The following is a 17,020-nucleotide window of genomic DNA, read 5'->3' as shown; positions in this document are numbered from 1 at the left end:
AGTCCTTCCCATGTCGGTAGAGAGGGAGGGAGAGGGGGGTAGGGAGTCTCCAAAAATAACCTCTCTGAAGGAGCGTGCATCGGCGCGCGCTCTTTATGAGACTTTGAGAGAGAGAGAGAGAGAGAGAGAGAGAGAGAGAGAGAGAGAGAGAGAGAGAGAGAGAGAGAGAGAGAGAGAGAGAGAGAGAGAGAGAGAGAGAGAGAGAGAGAGAGAGAGAGAGAGAGAGAGAGAGAGAGAGAGAGAGAGAGTCGTGTGACAGGGTATTTGACTCGTCAGTTTAGAAGCAGCGGAAGAAGACGTCATGTCGGGACGTGGCAAGGATGGCAAGGGGCTCGGCAAAGGAGGGGCTAAGCGCCATCGCAAGGTCCTGCGTGACAATATCCAGGGTATCACCAAGCCTGCCATCCGGCGCCTCGCTCGTAGAGGTTGCGTGAAGCGCATCAGTGGCCTCATTTACGAAGAGACTTGTGGCGTGCTCAAGATCTTCCTCGAAAACATCATCAGAGATGCTGTCACCTACACAGAACATGCCCGCCGTAAGACTGTTACTGCCATGGATGTGGTGTATGCCTTGAAGCGCCAAGGCAGAACTCTCTATGGGTTTGGGGGCTAGGCTTTACGTCCACCTTCTTATAGTTTCGCCTGCTCATGGGGATGGATAGACCCTTTCTTAGTGCGTGTAACTGGACCCAACCCTCTGAAGTGTGGCATCAACTGTTGAAAAAGTGTGCAAAACTATACAATCTATTGAGGGGAGGAGGTTATGCGTGGAAGGAGAAGCAATGTACTGTATATTATGACTTGGTGATTCAATTTTCTAGGCTGGTGGCTTCGACGGCATCGAAAGGCATTATGGCCTCACCAGCCAGCTACTAGCACCCTATAAGTTGTAATTTTATTTGGAACAGTGAGGGTAAGTCTTTAGTAGCTTGTAAAGTGGAGCTCATGGCCTGTGCATTGTATGCAGGCAGCAAATAATGGTAAGGTGTAATGGTGAAGGTTTTGTCTCGGCCTCAAATCTTGTAATGTAAATTATGATTCATTGCAGCAATAGATCACTTTTCAAACTCGTTCGAATGGCTCTTCTTTGCTGAGAATGTTAATACATTTTACTTCAATGTATCTCTTAGTCCAACTCTGGGCTATATATATGGCTTGTAGGTAGGTTGTATGCTTGGATGAACATCGTGATTGCATGCTATGGTTTTTTTTGGTGACATTAATGCTCAGGAGCATATTCTCTCCACTTCTCTAATGAGTAATACTATTAATGGCATGCAATCTTGTGGCAACAATCATTAGTTGGGGAGGTGACATACTTCGGGTATTTGGGGACAACAAATTCTGTCAATGTAATGGTACGTCATCCGCTAAAAATCAATAGCTAATAATGTTTATGGATTCTCCTTTCAGACAATTGTTAACCCTTAGAATGAGGGTTTTCCTTTTTCTCATTATTAGGGTTTCATGACTGAGGTTCATCCTTCTGTGGTTTAGGGGTCAATGATGTCACAGCACAATAAGAATCCTCGAGTGCATTGACAGGCATTGTATATATCTCTGTTGAATGGAATATAATATCTTGTGGCTGTCTCTAGTTCCTTAAAATAGAGAGAGAGAGAGAGAGAGAGAGAGAGAGAGAGAGAGAGAGAGAGAGAGAGAGAGAGAGAGAGAGAGAGAGAGAGAGAGAGAGAGAGAGAGAGACTGACTTCATCTCAGCTCGGCGCTGGAGTGGGACCACTCATGTAGGCATCTCAGAACTCCTCCAAATAACTCGGACCATTCCCAGCTACAGCCAACATGCGACTGCACGCAGTGTCCAGAGCATACACAAGGAGCTTTTGACATGTTACCATATAGAAAAAAATATAAATTTGCTAGATGATTCACTAGTTTGAATACACACAACTAGTAAAAGTGCAAACTAGCAACTGTGAGACAGTTTCTAGTTGGTCAATCTAGTAAGTTTGTTACTATATGGCAAATGGTACTACCATATAGTAACTAAGTTGCTAGATCTAACTAGAAACTCTTCACACTTGCTAGTTTGACCTTAGTGTGTCAAACTAGTTAATCATCTAGCAAATCCAAACTAATAAGTTACCAAGTAAATCTAAACTAGTTAATGACCTAGAAAATTTAAACTAGGTAGACATATAGAAAATCTAAACTAGTAGAATGTATGCTAAGTCAAATCTTTAAGTGATTCAAGAAATGATTTAATCAACTTAACAAGAGAGGTACATGTAACCAAATATGAAAGTTCAATAAGATAATGTCACTTTCAAACACATAGAAGTTTCAAAGATACAAATCTCAATCTTCATTTGCCAACTCCACATCTTTGAGTGACAAAGCTCCTACCTTATCAAAATTGATACAAACTATGCTCTTCACTAAGAGTCAAGTCACTAAATCCTCACACATGGTAAAAGAATTGGTGTCACCCGCCTTCCTCTTGAAGAAGGAATGTGTTTTTTTGAGAGCAGTAGAAGTAGGTTTTACAAGATGATAAATGTCTTCAACCTTCTTAGTACCAAGCCATTTCATTAGAATGGCTTCTTTATCACTTACACATAACTCTCGTGCCTACAAAAAAATAACAAAGAGTATCAGTCATCATCTAGTTAAACTCTATGTGTATTAGTCAAAGTATAGTGCAAGTAGTACACCTAACAAAATACACACCTTTTTTTCTAAAACAGAGCTTTCATCAATAATACTCTCTTCTCTGGATCCACTTGATAGTTCCTAAACATGAAAACAATATAGTTTTAATCCTAGTTACCAAGATTTCATTTATATAGCTTAACTTAACCAATTTACCTTTTTCTTTTTGTTATTGGAAACCTTTGAAGCTTTCTCCTTTTTTTTGAGAAGCTCCTGAAGCTTACTCGTAGCCTAAAAACACGACACACAACAACTTATAAAAGAAAGTAAAATCCAATATCGATCAAGCTACTCAACACAAATATATTACTAGCATACCTTTCTTTTTCGCACACTTTTTCTAGAGAGCAGATCTACGTTTGAATCGCAAAATTCCCTTGAAGTGTTATCTTTCATTTTCTATATACCAAACAATCACAATAATCAAGCAATACAAAAAATGTATTTTATGCATCAAACAACATAACTTCAAACTCAAACCTTGTTCTCTACATGGTTATGATCAACACCATGTGAACTCTCATAAGATTTTTTTTCTTCCAAAGCAACCCCAAAGCTCCCATCTGATATAAATCTTTGATACCCCTAAATAAAAAATAATCATAATTTAAGTGAAATATAAATATAAATAAATAAATAAATAAATATATATAGATAGAGAGAGAGAGAGAGAGAGAGAGAGAGTACTTTTGAACATACCTCATAAGCATCATTTTCTTCATCATTATTTTGCCAAGGAATTTCTGGAATATATACTTCTACATCTTCCTAAGTTTTCATAAATAAACCATAAACAAATTTAACTTTAAGAACACACATTTAGAAGCTCAAGATGAATAGTGTGTAGTAACCAATGACTCACATTAGCTGGTGCCTCCTTTTCCATCTTGTTTTCAATTACCACAATAGTATCCATGTCAGTAAGCTTTGCCAAAGCATTGTCATCGTGAGCATTCTCTACCTATTGAAAATAAAATGTAGATGAAAAAAAGCATCAAATAAGCCACTAAGTATTCATGCTAACTATCTTACCATTTTGTTAGGAGAATCATCTTTATCCAAGTCATTGGATTCTCCATGTTGCATCCCAACATCCTTATCATGTAAATCATTATTTATGGCCTATATTTGCATTAAAAATATCTTGTAAGTATAAAACACACAAAAAACATATCTTTATTAATGCATTAAATAACCATATCGTAGATCCACTTGAGGAAGACGTTGATTGGTGGGCCTTTCGTTTGGTATACTTGCGCTTAGCGGCAAGAGACTTGATACACCATAAATAAATATCCTCCTCCTTCCAAGGATAAGAAGCTCCATCTATGACAATGTCTTTGAGTTTGCCTATGTTGTCTCCAATGATGCTCATAACTTGACTCTTTCGTTCAAGATTGTTTCGAAGGTCACCAATAGAGTCAACTTTTGCAAACCATTTTCCCACCTCCCCATAGTTAGAGTATAACACTCTATATTGATCCGGATGATACTTCAAAAGAAAATTTCTACCATAAAGCTTCCCTGCATCTCTATGTGTGGGAGGTGGAGGTCTAAACACCTGGTCATATATCTCTGGATCATATTTAGTTGCACAAGGTGGATCCCCATGTGTAGTAATGCTAGTAGGATTTCCTAAAATTCTTTTGTTCCCAGCATAATTGGCTCTCCATACACTCAACTCTTTGAGAGCTTCATCATGAGGTTTCGGAAGCAATGCAGCTAAAATAGATTGCGGACAACTCATATTTACCCTAACAAAGTCAAACAAGCACACACATATAAAAATAATTAACAACCACCAATAAAAACAAGTTAAATCACTTTAAAAAAAAGAGACTTAAGTCAATATAGACATATCTAAGTAGTGGGTTACAAAATTAAATATAGACTTGACACATTGTATACATGCTCAAATAGTGGGGTACAAAATTAAATGTAAACTTGACACATTTTAGACATGTTCAAATAGTGAATTACAAAATATAATCATTCATTGGAGCGCCATATAATAGGTACCCAACTATCAAGCTCCCCTAGCTTAGTGATCTTCTTCTTCTTCACTACAACCCAACCTTCGAGCAGAAACAGACAACTATCCCAACTTCTCCATTCATTCTCCTCTATTTGAACTTTCCAAATATTGCTTTGATGCATAGGAGGCTTTAGTATAGCAAGCTTTGCCATTTTTTCCTCACAGTTTATTTCCCTAACCACGGCATGCTTCAATTGTTCCACACCTCCATTTTCGATGCATACTTTTACTATATCATGCTCTTGGAGCCATAAAGGAACATTTCCACATTGTCCTTCCTCTAGCAATCTATCCCTTCTCTTTAAGTCTTTCACTTCATAAGCTATGAACTTATGTCCTCGCGATAATGGCATTGGAATAAACTTATGTAGCAAAGATGAGATTGGGCGAATACAATCCCAAGTGAAGGGCAACGGTATCTTTTCAAGGACACTCATTCCTGTAACTGTATCAATAAGTAATCGTTCTGAATGAGTATCACCTACAATGCATTGCTTATAGTATCTCCCTGCAAAGAAAAGCATGGACTTTCCTTGATGCTGCATAGAGAAAAAAGAAGTTATACAAGCTTTCCAATGGCCCCTTTCCTCTACTTGTTGATTTATATCATCAACCTTCACCACCACATCAGAGCCAACTTTGTATATTTCCCCTCTGAAGAGAACCTTGTCATATGCCTTTACTTCTGCAATAGGAATGCTTGCTTCAATGTTCCAAAAGCTCCTTAAAAAGGTAGACTCCTCACTTGTTGGATTCCGATAAACACATCGCTTCTTTGAAATTGCAATGCCTTTGAGAAGAAGGCTATCTATACATGAAGATCTTTGACCATGTTTCAACATGGTATTCCACAAAGATTTCGCTGCACCAATAGACGAAACAATTGCTAAACCATCCATATGTTGCAGTGGACACTCCTCTGAGTAGTCTTCTATAGCGGAGTTACTGAAAGTGCCACCCATAGAGGCATGCAAAGATCTTAAGAATCTTTGTTCCGGAAGAAGCCCATCACTGTCTGATTGCACAATCTGAAAAACTCTAGTAAAGAACTTCCTCAAATAATATTGGACAAATGATGCTTCATCCTGCATATTATTTGTCTTGATGGTACTGTATATCTTTACAAGACGCTCAAAGATATAACACCAGTACCGATCATGTAGACCATGACGTATCACATCATCAAGAAGCTCACCACTTCCAGCAACATGTTCCAAGGGAGAAGAATTTGCTCCGAAGTATTCTTCTGTTTGAATTCTCCAAGATTGTAGAAGTGATTTTACCACTTGAATATCAACAATGGACTAGCCATGATCTCTAGAGTAATTGTAGAAACTATGAGCTATATCAATCAATAAATAGCCCAGAACTTGCATCTGTTCATCTATCCCATTGACTGTCCTTAGAATATAAGGAAGACACCACTGAATAAATTTTTGATTCTCCTCAGCCTTAAAAGAGTCACAATAGACACTTGGAGCATTTGGCCACCGTCCATATCGAATTGAGCTAGGCATCACCTTGGTGAGTTCTCTCACAGCTGCATCTATCTCCTTCTTTTGAGAAGCATCGGCCTTTTGAATTAGATGTGAAATATACTTCTTAAATATATTTAATGACATTGTGTGCATCACATCGTACACGCAGTCAAGGGATACATCAAAACCATATAAGTCAGTAAGTCTCCACAGGATGGAGACCCCTGAGAGACCTGCTTTTTTCAAGGCTGCTTCCTTTTCAACTTGTGTACAACATCACCTGGCTTCCTCCAAAGCAGCTTTCATCTCACCAACTGTTCTATGTGGCGGTGGAAATCTACTTTGATAGCGATTTTCATTATAAACATATCGACCATCCAGTTTTGTACCATCTTTCACTAGAGTTGCTTGTGCCTTGTCACGCCTGCAAAAGTCACTTCCTCCATTTTTAAACATGCCTATCTTGCACTGTGCAGGGTGGTCTCCAGTAACCATCATCACCATGGCGCGTATCGTGCACAACTTTGAATAACCTTCAGGATCCTCAAAAACTTTTTCTACTGGATACTCATATATCACATCCACTCCATGAAGATATAACTTCTCTAGCTCATCCACTAAAGGAGTTAAGCATGTTGCAAAAACATCGCCAGAGCTCTTTATACTCTTTTTACAACTTTGCGGGATAAACAATACTGGCAAGACCTCTATGGAGGAGTTGGGACCTGCATTAAGCAACAAAATCTCCACAACACCACAACTTTTTTGAGTCGTCCGGGACGTCTGAAAACCGTCCCAATGAAGCAACAATGCTACATTACGGGGATCACCCTGACCACACCATCACACATATTAGCATTAAAGATGAGTGAAATAATGTCACAAAAATTATACATGGATAACTAACCCTTTGAAATTTCTTGTTGCATTGAATATCTTCCAAGCATTCGAGACACGTGAATTGATAAGCTCCTTTATCTGCATCCCATCCTCTTTGCAAGGGTTCATGTCGCTTAGAGCTTGGAAAAGTGGTGTAGATCTTTTTGCACACTGGATTAGAGCAAACCACTGGTAGCTCATATAAAACCATTGGATCCCAGAAATCTTTTACTTCTTGGAACTTCGTTCCATTCCAGAAATCAACGATCCTTCTTTGTGCATCGTTTACAATTTCAGGAAGCCATTCTTGCTTATGGCGCCATACATTCAACATCTCATGACAAAATGTATTGCATTTAGTCAAAAGCTTTAATTGAGGTCCAATTGGTATATAGTCGAAAGATAGCATACACTTCCTTGGCTTTTCACAAACGGGGCATTTTTCACAACACTGAAGGCAATCTCGCTTTAGCTTTTTAGAGCGAGGCTCTCTAGAGCATAAACACTTTGGCGTTTCTCCAATAAAATTATCTTCCGAACTTGGTTGAAGGAGTTGTGGCGGATGCCTTGCCCCTTGATATCCTGTGTAGACACGATAACGTTGGGCAGAAATCATTCCGAGCCCTTTCAGCATTGTCTGTAGTTGGTCCCAACATGCAGGGACTCTAATACCACCAAGGTCTCCTTCCCATGTAGATGGGAGCTGAATTAGCAGTCTCGCTAAACTTTGCTTGGCGCTTGGACAACTGACCCTTGATCCCCCAAAATCGCCGAACATCAAGCGAAGCATTTTATCTTGTACACCTATTGGTAATCGATGTTCATCCCATAGAGATTGTAGTTCCACTACTCTCTCAATGAGCTCCATGTACAAAATAGAGAAATCATCTTCTAGAACATCATTGGTGTCCATGGGAGCCTCATTTTGGCTTTGATCATCCACTTCTGCCTCAAATGACATGTGTTCACGGTCACTTGAGTCTTGCACATGATCGTAGGCGAAGTTCTCGCTTGATAGCCCATGTTCAGCTAAGCCAAACTTATTTTTTAAGATATCATATTTTTTTAAGAGATCTTGATGACGATAATAGGTCGAAGCATGAACTTGTCGACCGCCTCCGCAATACAGTGAGCAACGGCAAATAGTGTGTCTTTCACCCTTACTAACCCTTTCCACTCTATTAATTGGACCAATAGAGGGAGAAACTTGGGGTTCAAGAAGAGTTGACATAGTTGTAGGTGTAGATAGAGGTGTAACCAGAGCTGACGTGGAAGGGCAGTCTGACTTTAGCTGCACCCTTCTCCTTTTACTTACTGATGGGTGGACTTTTCCCAGTGCATCTTGTTGACGGTGATGATAGAAAGTCCTCTTTGTTACAAAAGCACACCCATTTGATAAGTGTTTGCAAAGGTAATCGCACGAGCACTTCCAAGATAGACTTTGACTCATGACTAATAAACACTCTATATTTCAGAAAGAATTCTTACGTCAATACAGATTTGAGATCATCATTAAGAAAGAAAACAAAGCAAGAATAGAAGTTTTGATCTTTTTTTAATGAAAGAAGATGACACACTTTAAATAAGAACTTTCTCGCAACACTTGGAGCAATCCCTCTTAAACTGGTAGTCGATGCTCATCCCAAGACTTTGAAGCTCTACTACTCTCTCCACTAACTCCATAAAAAAAGTAGAGGACTCATCCTCCTGACTCTCATGGATGTCCATGTGATCCTAATCATTAACTAGCTCCTCCTCACAAGGTAGCTCCAAAGAGGTAAGAGTGGCTTCTACGTCTTGTTGGGCATTAGATATAAGATCCATGTCACCAAATTCAGATAGATTTGATAGGCCAATTTTTTTTTAAAGCTCTCATATTTACGTATGAGATCTTGATGTCGATAGTAAGTAGACAAGTGCACTTGACGACCTCCTCCACAATACAACATGCAAGTGCATTGGATGCTCCGATCAAGCTTCTCAACACTCCTTACTTCTCTCTCAATTTGGGAAGAGGATGCCTCTAGAGTTGAAGGTGTTGCTTCGATGATGGGAGCATGATCCGATGGAGCTGTATCATGAGAGCTGGGCTCCGATTGGACTCTTCTTCTTTTATTTACTGAGGGATGAAGCTTCCCTAGGGAGTCTTGTTGTCGATGTTGATAAAAAGTCCTCTTTGTCACCAAAGCCCAACCACTAGAATAATGTCCACATAAATAATTGCAAGAGCACTTCCAAGACAAAGTCGAACTCATAGCTGTTAAAAAAAACAGGTTTACACAACAAAATAGAGAGTTGATAAGGGTAACACTACGAGAAAACTAAAATAAATTAAAGTCCTCCATTGTAACCAAGGGATACAAAAAGCATGGTTCACCCCCAGGGAAGAGTGGTGGAAGAACACATGTAACAATTTTTCTTGCAGGTAAGAGGCTCAACAAAAGGTAGAATCTACATTGCAGAACATCGTGAGAAATACTTTGGGTTCCAAGATAGGAAATCTTGTAGTAATCTACAAGAGACAAATCTTTCTTCAATAATAGCATTCCTAAATTTAAATACCAGCCAGTAGTGTCATCAATATAGATAGTTGTTATATGTGTTTCTCGGCCTTTCTTGCCAAAGAAAAAGTACGAGCTCTCCGGCCATGGTACATAAGAGACCCCATGTTGCAATAAGCCCTTACAAATGTTCTGGAAAATATCGCATCGAGCATCGCGAGGAAGAACACAAGATGGAGCCATTGAATGGACTTTGAATGATGCGCAAGGAACCTATGATGCGCAAGGAACGTAGACAAAACTTACATAAGAACAAACATCTCTCTCCTTCTCTCTATCTCTCTCGTGCATACCATCTTGATAGAAGCAACCACAATGTACAAAAACAAATAAAGAGTATCTTAACCAGATACACAAGCCTAAGGTAATGATGGATCTAAAGTGCAATGATGAATTTAAACGGCCCAATTTCCTCCTCTTCAAGGCCTTTAATTAGCCTAGGGAGAGATAGAGAGAAGGGAGGAGGGTGAGAGAGAGAGAGAGAGAGAGAGAGAGAGAGAGAGAGAGAGAGAGAGAGAGAGAGAGAGAGAGAGAGAGAGAGAGAGAGAGAGAGAGAGAGAGATTGAAGGAAGAAAAAATGAGGAAAAAATATTCCAACAAACCTAAGTGTGCTTGCACACAACAATAAGATAGGTTTAGAGAACTCCAACTGGTCAAATCTCTAGGTTAACAGAGAAAAAGGTGAGGGTTCCCAAAAGAAAGAGTACGCTCCAATGCACATGCCACATGTTTTTGGTGATTGACATGAGTGAAATCTTGTGCTATGTTGATAAAAATTAGTACCAAAAAAAGGGCATGCAATTTGTAGCAACCATGTTCCATATCAGTCTAAACATGATATAAAAGATTCAATGTTCATACTAGGACGCATGTTTCATCTTTAGACTAAGTTTGATGTTTATGATGAATCCCCTCATTTCACTTACTTCGACCCCACAGATGGAACCATTGAGAGCTTAGAACTGAGGTGTGGACCATATGTGGAGTGCCCTAAGCAGTTTTTAGTATTTTCGGTGGCTTTGTAGGTTGTGATCATGATACTTTCAAGATATTTGTGCATGCAAAATATAATAGTACATTTCAAAATAAATGTTTAAATCAACACAATGCAATAAATTAGCAACACAACAAACGTACTTGCAAACAGCTTACAAACTTACCTGCTTATAATAGCGGCGCTAGCTCACTCAAACGCCAGCTGGACGTGGCAGCTGAAGCGGCAGAGGCACTAGCTCACTCAATAGCAGCTGAAGCGCGCGGCAACGGTGCAGTACTGCAACAGGCCGAGCTTCAATACCCTAGCTCCACACCAGCGGCGCCAGTTAGGACGTCGAGCAGCTACCTTCAAATTACGAGCAGCGGCATCGAGAAGCGTCAGAGAGCAGCAGCAGCAGAAAGACGGACGTCGTGCAGGGGAATGAACGGGCTGCAAGCTGTGGAATGAACTCAATGAATCGAACGGGCTGGGGAATGAACGGGCTGGGGAATGAACGCGATATTCAGCAGGCTAGAGGGCGAGCTCGATGGGCGCCATGGCTGAGTTTAGCAAGGCGTAATTTCCCGCCTTGATTACAGCTGGAGATAGGATAGAGAGATAAGCGAAATGAAATGAAATGAAATGTCATATTAAACGACCTATGACATTAACCAGTGTTAGAAAAAAACCGGGGTATAGTGTATTTTAACTGGCTAAAACCATAAAATCCCGGCTAGATTTTGAGCTTGCCTTTAAGGAAACCCGCAAATTTACACAAGGTTTAGTGTAAAATACCGGCAAAAGCTTCAAATTTTGGCCTAAAAACTGGTTGAATTTCAAGTTTGCCCTTATTTTCTTCGGTTAGAAAAAATGTATTTTTCTAGCCCTGACATTAACCTTTGAGAACTTGCTTACTGGTGTGCCATAGTTTCTATGGGTATTTATCCGTGGCGTATGGCATTAAGGTTCTCATTCATTGTTTTTAAGGATTATCATACTTGCATACACATGTTAAGGAGTGTATATACTGTTGGCAGTTATTTATATAGGGATCTAAATCACGTATATCCCTTGTGTGTGTGTGTGTGTGTGTGTGTGTGTGAGAGAGAGAGAGAGAGAGAGAGGGAGAAAAGAAGAAGAGAAAAGAAGAAGAGAAAGCGTTGTAGGTAAATTTTTAATATCCTTCATAAAGCTATATTTACGCAAAAATTAGAAGGGCTACTCAAAGATTTTTCAATATTCTATCCTTCTTTAGAAGGGTAAAAATATGTTTGCCCTTCACTGAAGGGTAAAAGTGCCTCCGAAGGGCGTCGAAGCCTTCAAAAATTAGGCCTGAATCCAATGTTTTGGAAGTCTTAATGGGCTGAACCTTAGGGTATTTTTAGCCCATTGTTGCACATGGCTCTTTTGCAGATGGCCAACCATTTGTAGCTAGCTTGAGGACCTCCCTTCTTGAGCAAGAAAAGAGAAACCTTGAGCTCTGATACCAATGTAACATTTAATGGCCTAATAACTTATGTGTAGCGGAAATTAGCATGAACATAGTGGGCATTTCATTAGAATAGATTCCTAATGAGAATTACAAGAGTGCTTGGGTGGAGAGAGCAACAAAAAGCATAACACCTAGTTAGATAGCATCGACAATACTTTCAAAAGAGAGACATGTGTCCCCCTTTCCCCTTTTGTGAGAGCTTTAGGTAATTAAATAATTAAACTAAACTCTCATTGGACTCCTTTGCCTCCTGGCCAATAGAAATCAGGCAAGCCATGGGGCTTCTGAATGCTCATTGGACCCTTTGGGAGACTGCCCAATAGTCTTCTAGGAGACTTAATTCTCGTTGGTTTCTTTTATTAAATGTTTTTAAATTAATTAAACTACATTTACTCTAGCTTAATTCTCATTGGTCCACTTCAAGGGTCTTCCAATAGGAATTGGGCACACCTTGTGGGCATCTGGGCTAGGGAGCTGACATGTGTCCCTCATTCCCTTTGTGTAAAGGGAGCCTGTGTGTGTGTGTGTGTGGCTTTCTCTCTCATCCCCTACCTTTGGGGCTCGCCCCATCCCATGTAGGGATGTGCAAACACTTTTAGGGCACACACAAAGCATCCAATTTTCCCTAGGGTTGACCTTTGGACACAACCTTTGAATTTTGGAACCTTAGCATTTTGGAAGTCTTAATGGGCTGAACCTTAGGGTATTTTTAGCCCATTGTTGCACATGGCTCTTTTGCAGATGGCCCCCCCTTTGGATCCCTATTTTCCCTCCTTTGGATCCCTACTGTGGCCGGTCTGCTAGCTTAACCAATATTCTAGCTTTTTCTCCCCTGGCACTTCCCCACATTAAATGATCAGTTTAATATGAGAAAATCATTTAGGAGAATTAGATATTGATTATTATGACAAAAGCACAAAAGTTGCTGATTAGATTTTAGTTTCATTTGCCATCTCATGTACTACATCTTGATTCGCGATGTCATCTCTTGGCAACATTTTGAACGCATATGCACTATGTAAGAGGTTGACATAGCTAAAATATACATGGTGAGATGAAGAATCAGCACACCAAGTTCTTGATGTGTGTTATGCCTTAAAGGGCATCTCTTGGATTGTTCATATGTTTGAAAGTGTCTCAATTGTTGTCTCTTGGACTATGGTTACCTTTGAGAGCACAACAAGTTGTTGATGAAATTCCAATCCCAAAGGTCATCCCTTGACATGTATGCAAGTGTGGTTTACTTTTGAGATTCCAAAAAGTTGTTAATTGGTTGAGAAAGATGTATATTTCAAGCACTTATTGGTCAATATGTATGCATAGTGCGGTGCCCTTCTAAGAAGGACATGTCCAACATAGACAACGAAGCTTTTGGTAGTTTTTGTTAAATACAAATCAAGGGTGTCTCATCAGATTCAAGCATCTTGGCTTCCATATTCAAGGGCAGTGGCATTATGCAAAAAGCTAATATGGTGAATATAAACAATGTGGAATTATTAGTCGAGGATGATCCAAAAAAAACGATACTCTTGGCAATCTTTTGTTGAAACATATGACAATAGTATGGTATTTGCAAAAGCACAAAAAGTTCTTAGCTACCTTCCTATTCAAAATTGATTACGTAGTATGTCCAAGTGGCGAAGGACAAAGAAGGTCTAGGTTGTTTTTCTCGAATGCAAAGAGAGGACCTCTTAGTAGATTCAACATCTTGACTTGCATCTTCAAATTAGGGAAGTGGCATTATGCGAAAAGATGATACGGTGAACATATGCAGGGCGAGATTATTAGTCAAGGACGAATCACGATCCAAAAAAATAGAGGAGAGAGGGACACCACCACATTTGCAAACCCTAAAGGTGTGTTAAGTGGTCACACGAGATGAGTTTATATAAAGGGAAGCAGGGGGGCTATATATAGAGATACGATATATAGCACAACATGCACTGCAACCCTTACTCCCTACTTGAAACATCTTCCAAAACATTAAAGGCGCCCTCTTTGAGTCACTTTATCCCAATCCACTTGTGAGAAGTCCTCCTATGGTACACTCTACACTGTCTTATGACCAAACTTCGAAATAAACTAAGTAAAATGCGCCAAACTTTAGAGGAATCTTAGCAACCCTTTGTACTCTAACCAAGCCACCATTTCTATACTTGAGAAATTCTAAACTACCCTCATGAGACGCTTCATGTGGAAACACATTGGATATATTCTATACATGCTCTCTCTTGACCACTTATTTGCCTATACAAACGATTTTCCATATACTCTCTTTTCTTTGACCGACTTTGAATCCCCACCCTTTCCAATTATTGGCATGCCTTCAATTCTTGTTTTTCTCTTGCTTAACATTGAATCATCACAATATCCTATTGCCTCCCTCTACTACACAACCCACCATCCTTGTGAGCGGAAGGTGTTTAGTATCATTGCTTCAATCTACAATATAGAGAGCAAGGGCACAAATAACTGGTTGGCATAGAAATAGGCGAAGAGATGTAGACCGAAGCAGTAGGACTTTCCAAGGGTATCTATGGCCTCTCTCTTGCTATCTCTCTCCATATATATCTCTACCCTTCTCTCTCTCTCTCTCTCTCTCTCTCTCTAGAGTTTCAAGGAATTTCTAAAGCTATTTTATCATGCATACTCCATATCTCTCTCTCTCTCTCTCTCTCTCTCTCTCTCTCTCTCTCTCTCTCTAACTCCAAAATAAACCAAGTAAAATGAACCAAACTTTAGAGGAAGCTTAGCAACCCTTTGTACTCTAACCAAGCCACCATTTCCATACTTGAGAAATTCTAAACTACCCTCATGAGACGCTTCATGTGGAAACACATTGGATATATTCCATACATGCTCTCTCTTGACCACTTATTTGCCTACACAAACGATTTTCCATATACTCTCTTTTCTTTGACCGACTTTGAATTCCAATTATTGGCATGCCTTCAATTCTTGTTTTTCTCTTGCTTAACATTGAATCATCACAATATCCTATTGCCTCCCTCCACTACATAGCCCACCATCCTTGTGAGCGGAAGGTGTTTAGGATCATTGCTTCAATCTACAATATAGAGAGCAAAGGCACAAATATTTGGTTGGCATAGAAATAGGCAAGGAGATGTAGACCGAAGCAGTAGGACTTTCCAAGGGTATCTATGGCCTCTCTATCTCTATCTCTCTCCATATATATCTCTACCCTTCTCTCTCTCTCTCTCTCTAGAGTTTCAAGGAATTTCTAAAGCTATTTTATCATGCATACTCCATATCTCTCTCTCTCTCTCTCTCTGGTTGCAAGGAACTTCTAAAGCTATTCCATCATGCATATTGTTTGATTTTTTCCCTTGAAAATGGGTCTCTCCGTCACTTTGCATATGCATTACTTCCATCCTTCCTCTAATCTCTTTCAATGTATCTAAGTTTTTGTTTTGGTGCTCTAATCATTTAGCTATGTCCTGTTTTTGAAAATTTTCCATGTTTGAGCTAGTGTATTTTATTTTAGATTTCATCATGAAGTCGAACATGTCAATTTGTTCCCCTTATCTTATTTTCAATCTTTTTTTGTGTGTATTATATGCCACACACAGACACAAAATAGAAGGTATTTCTAATAGCTTTTTTTTAAAAAATTCACTACCTACATATTGCGAGTACATAGTGCAAAGACCCTTTAAGGAAAAGAAAATGCTAATTAAGGAAAAAGTAAAGGAAAAGAGAAACACAAATGTACCATGTAAAGTAGACCACCACTTTATATGGACAAAAAAAAGACTTTTGACTCTCCACCTTCGTGTGTCTTTTCATTTCCTAAACTTACCCTTCACTTAGGCACTTAAAATGTTTTGAAAAGGCTTTATATTTTTTCGAGATTGGGGAGACCTAATACCAAAATTAACACAATATTTCAAAACTTCAATAAGCATCAAGTAGAGATGGAATTTATAAGCCTTAATATGGACATTTGACATTTAAAGTTTTTAATCTATTGCCTCTTGTAGTAGGGAATACATTCTCCCGTTGAACTAGATATATATGCAATGAGTTTCAAGGAGTGCAGCACCATTTGCAGTACTTGTATCACCTCTAAGCTACACTAATAAGTATTTTCATAATCAGACCATAAAAAAGTAAGAGATGGCGCCACAATTTGTCCTTTGAAAGTAGACACAGTAAATAGGTCTTGCACAACTTTCCTTGGGAAAATCTCACCATACAATATACCTTCTAAGAAAACCAAAAACAACTCTAAGATATGAAAAAATGATATAGACAAGTGCCCAAACTTAGGTATTGATTTTTTCAAGGTCATGGAATTAATATGAAAGTTACAATGCATTCTGATGCTTCTTTTCAAAAATGAATTACGAGAAAAAATAAAAACATCACAAAATAACTTAATAAAACATAGTATAAGTACCATAGTACATACATATATTAAAAGAATACGTAATATGATTAGTGCTTAGTATAAAATAATCACTATATTGCGATGTGGAAAGGCATGCTTAGTAAGTGGATTGGACCTAGAATTTGTTACTTGTAACTAGTGACTACATAATTACTATATAGTAATTGCATTGAATTTAAGATTTGCTACTTTTAACTAGCAAGTCAACATAGTTACTATATAGTAATTGTGTGGAATTGGGATTTACTACTTCCAACTAGCAATTACACATAGTTTCTATATAGTAATTGCATTAGACCAAGGATTAACTACTTCTATGTAGCAACTCCACTTAGTACTATATAGGAAATCTAGAGCTACTTGAAAGTTGTTAGTTCCATCCAGCAATTATAGACTTATCATATAGGAACTTATGAATTTTCTAGTTCAATCTAGCAAAAAACTCCTTACTTCCTACTTAGATCTAGGAAGTACATGGAACTAAAAACTAATTTCTATATGGTAACATGTCAAAAGCT

At 38.9% G+C, this 17,020-nt stretch overlaps 1 protein-coding gene across 2 annotated transcripts; it reads left to right on the top strand.

Annotated features, from left to right (window-relative positions):
• The first annotated feature begins 301 nt into the window (after positions 1–301).
• Positions 302–613, top strand: LOC147439223 (histone H4-like). Of its 2 annotated transcripts, XM_086484273.1 has the most exons (2): positions 302–346; positions 398–613. In XM_086484273.1, the coding sequence occupies exons 1-2, from the start codon at positions 302–304 to the stop codon at positions 611–613; spliced, it is 261 nt and encodes an 86-aa protein (XP_086340399.1). The 2 variants fall into 2 exon arrangements, with proteins under 2 accessions (XP_086340399.1, XP_086340398.1); XM_086484272.1 differs by having other exon boundaries at positions 302–613.
• Positions 614–17,020: the final 16,407 nt, after the last annotated feature.

This window comes from Adiantum capillus-veneris, chromosome 16, assembly GCF_014529385.1.
Source record: "Adiantum capillus-veneris isolate H3 chromosome 16, ASM1452938v2, whole genome shotgun sequence".
Taxonomy (NCBI): domain Eukaryota; kingdom Viridiplantae; phylum Streptophyta; class Polypodiopsida; order Polypodiales; family Pteridaceae; genus Adiantum; species Adiantum capillus-veneris.
The sequence above is the reverse complement of the archived record's forward strand: the minus strand, read 5'-3'. Positions and strand labels throughout refer to the sequence as shown.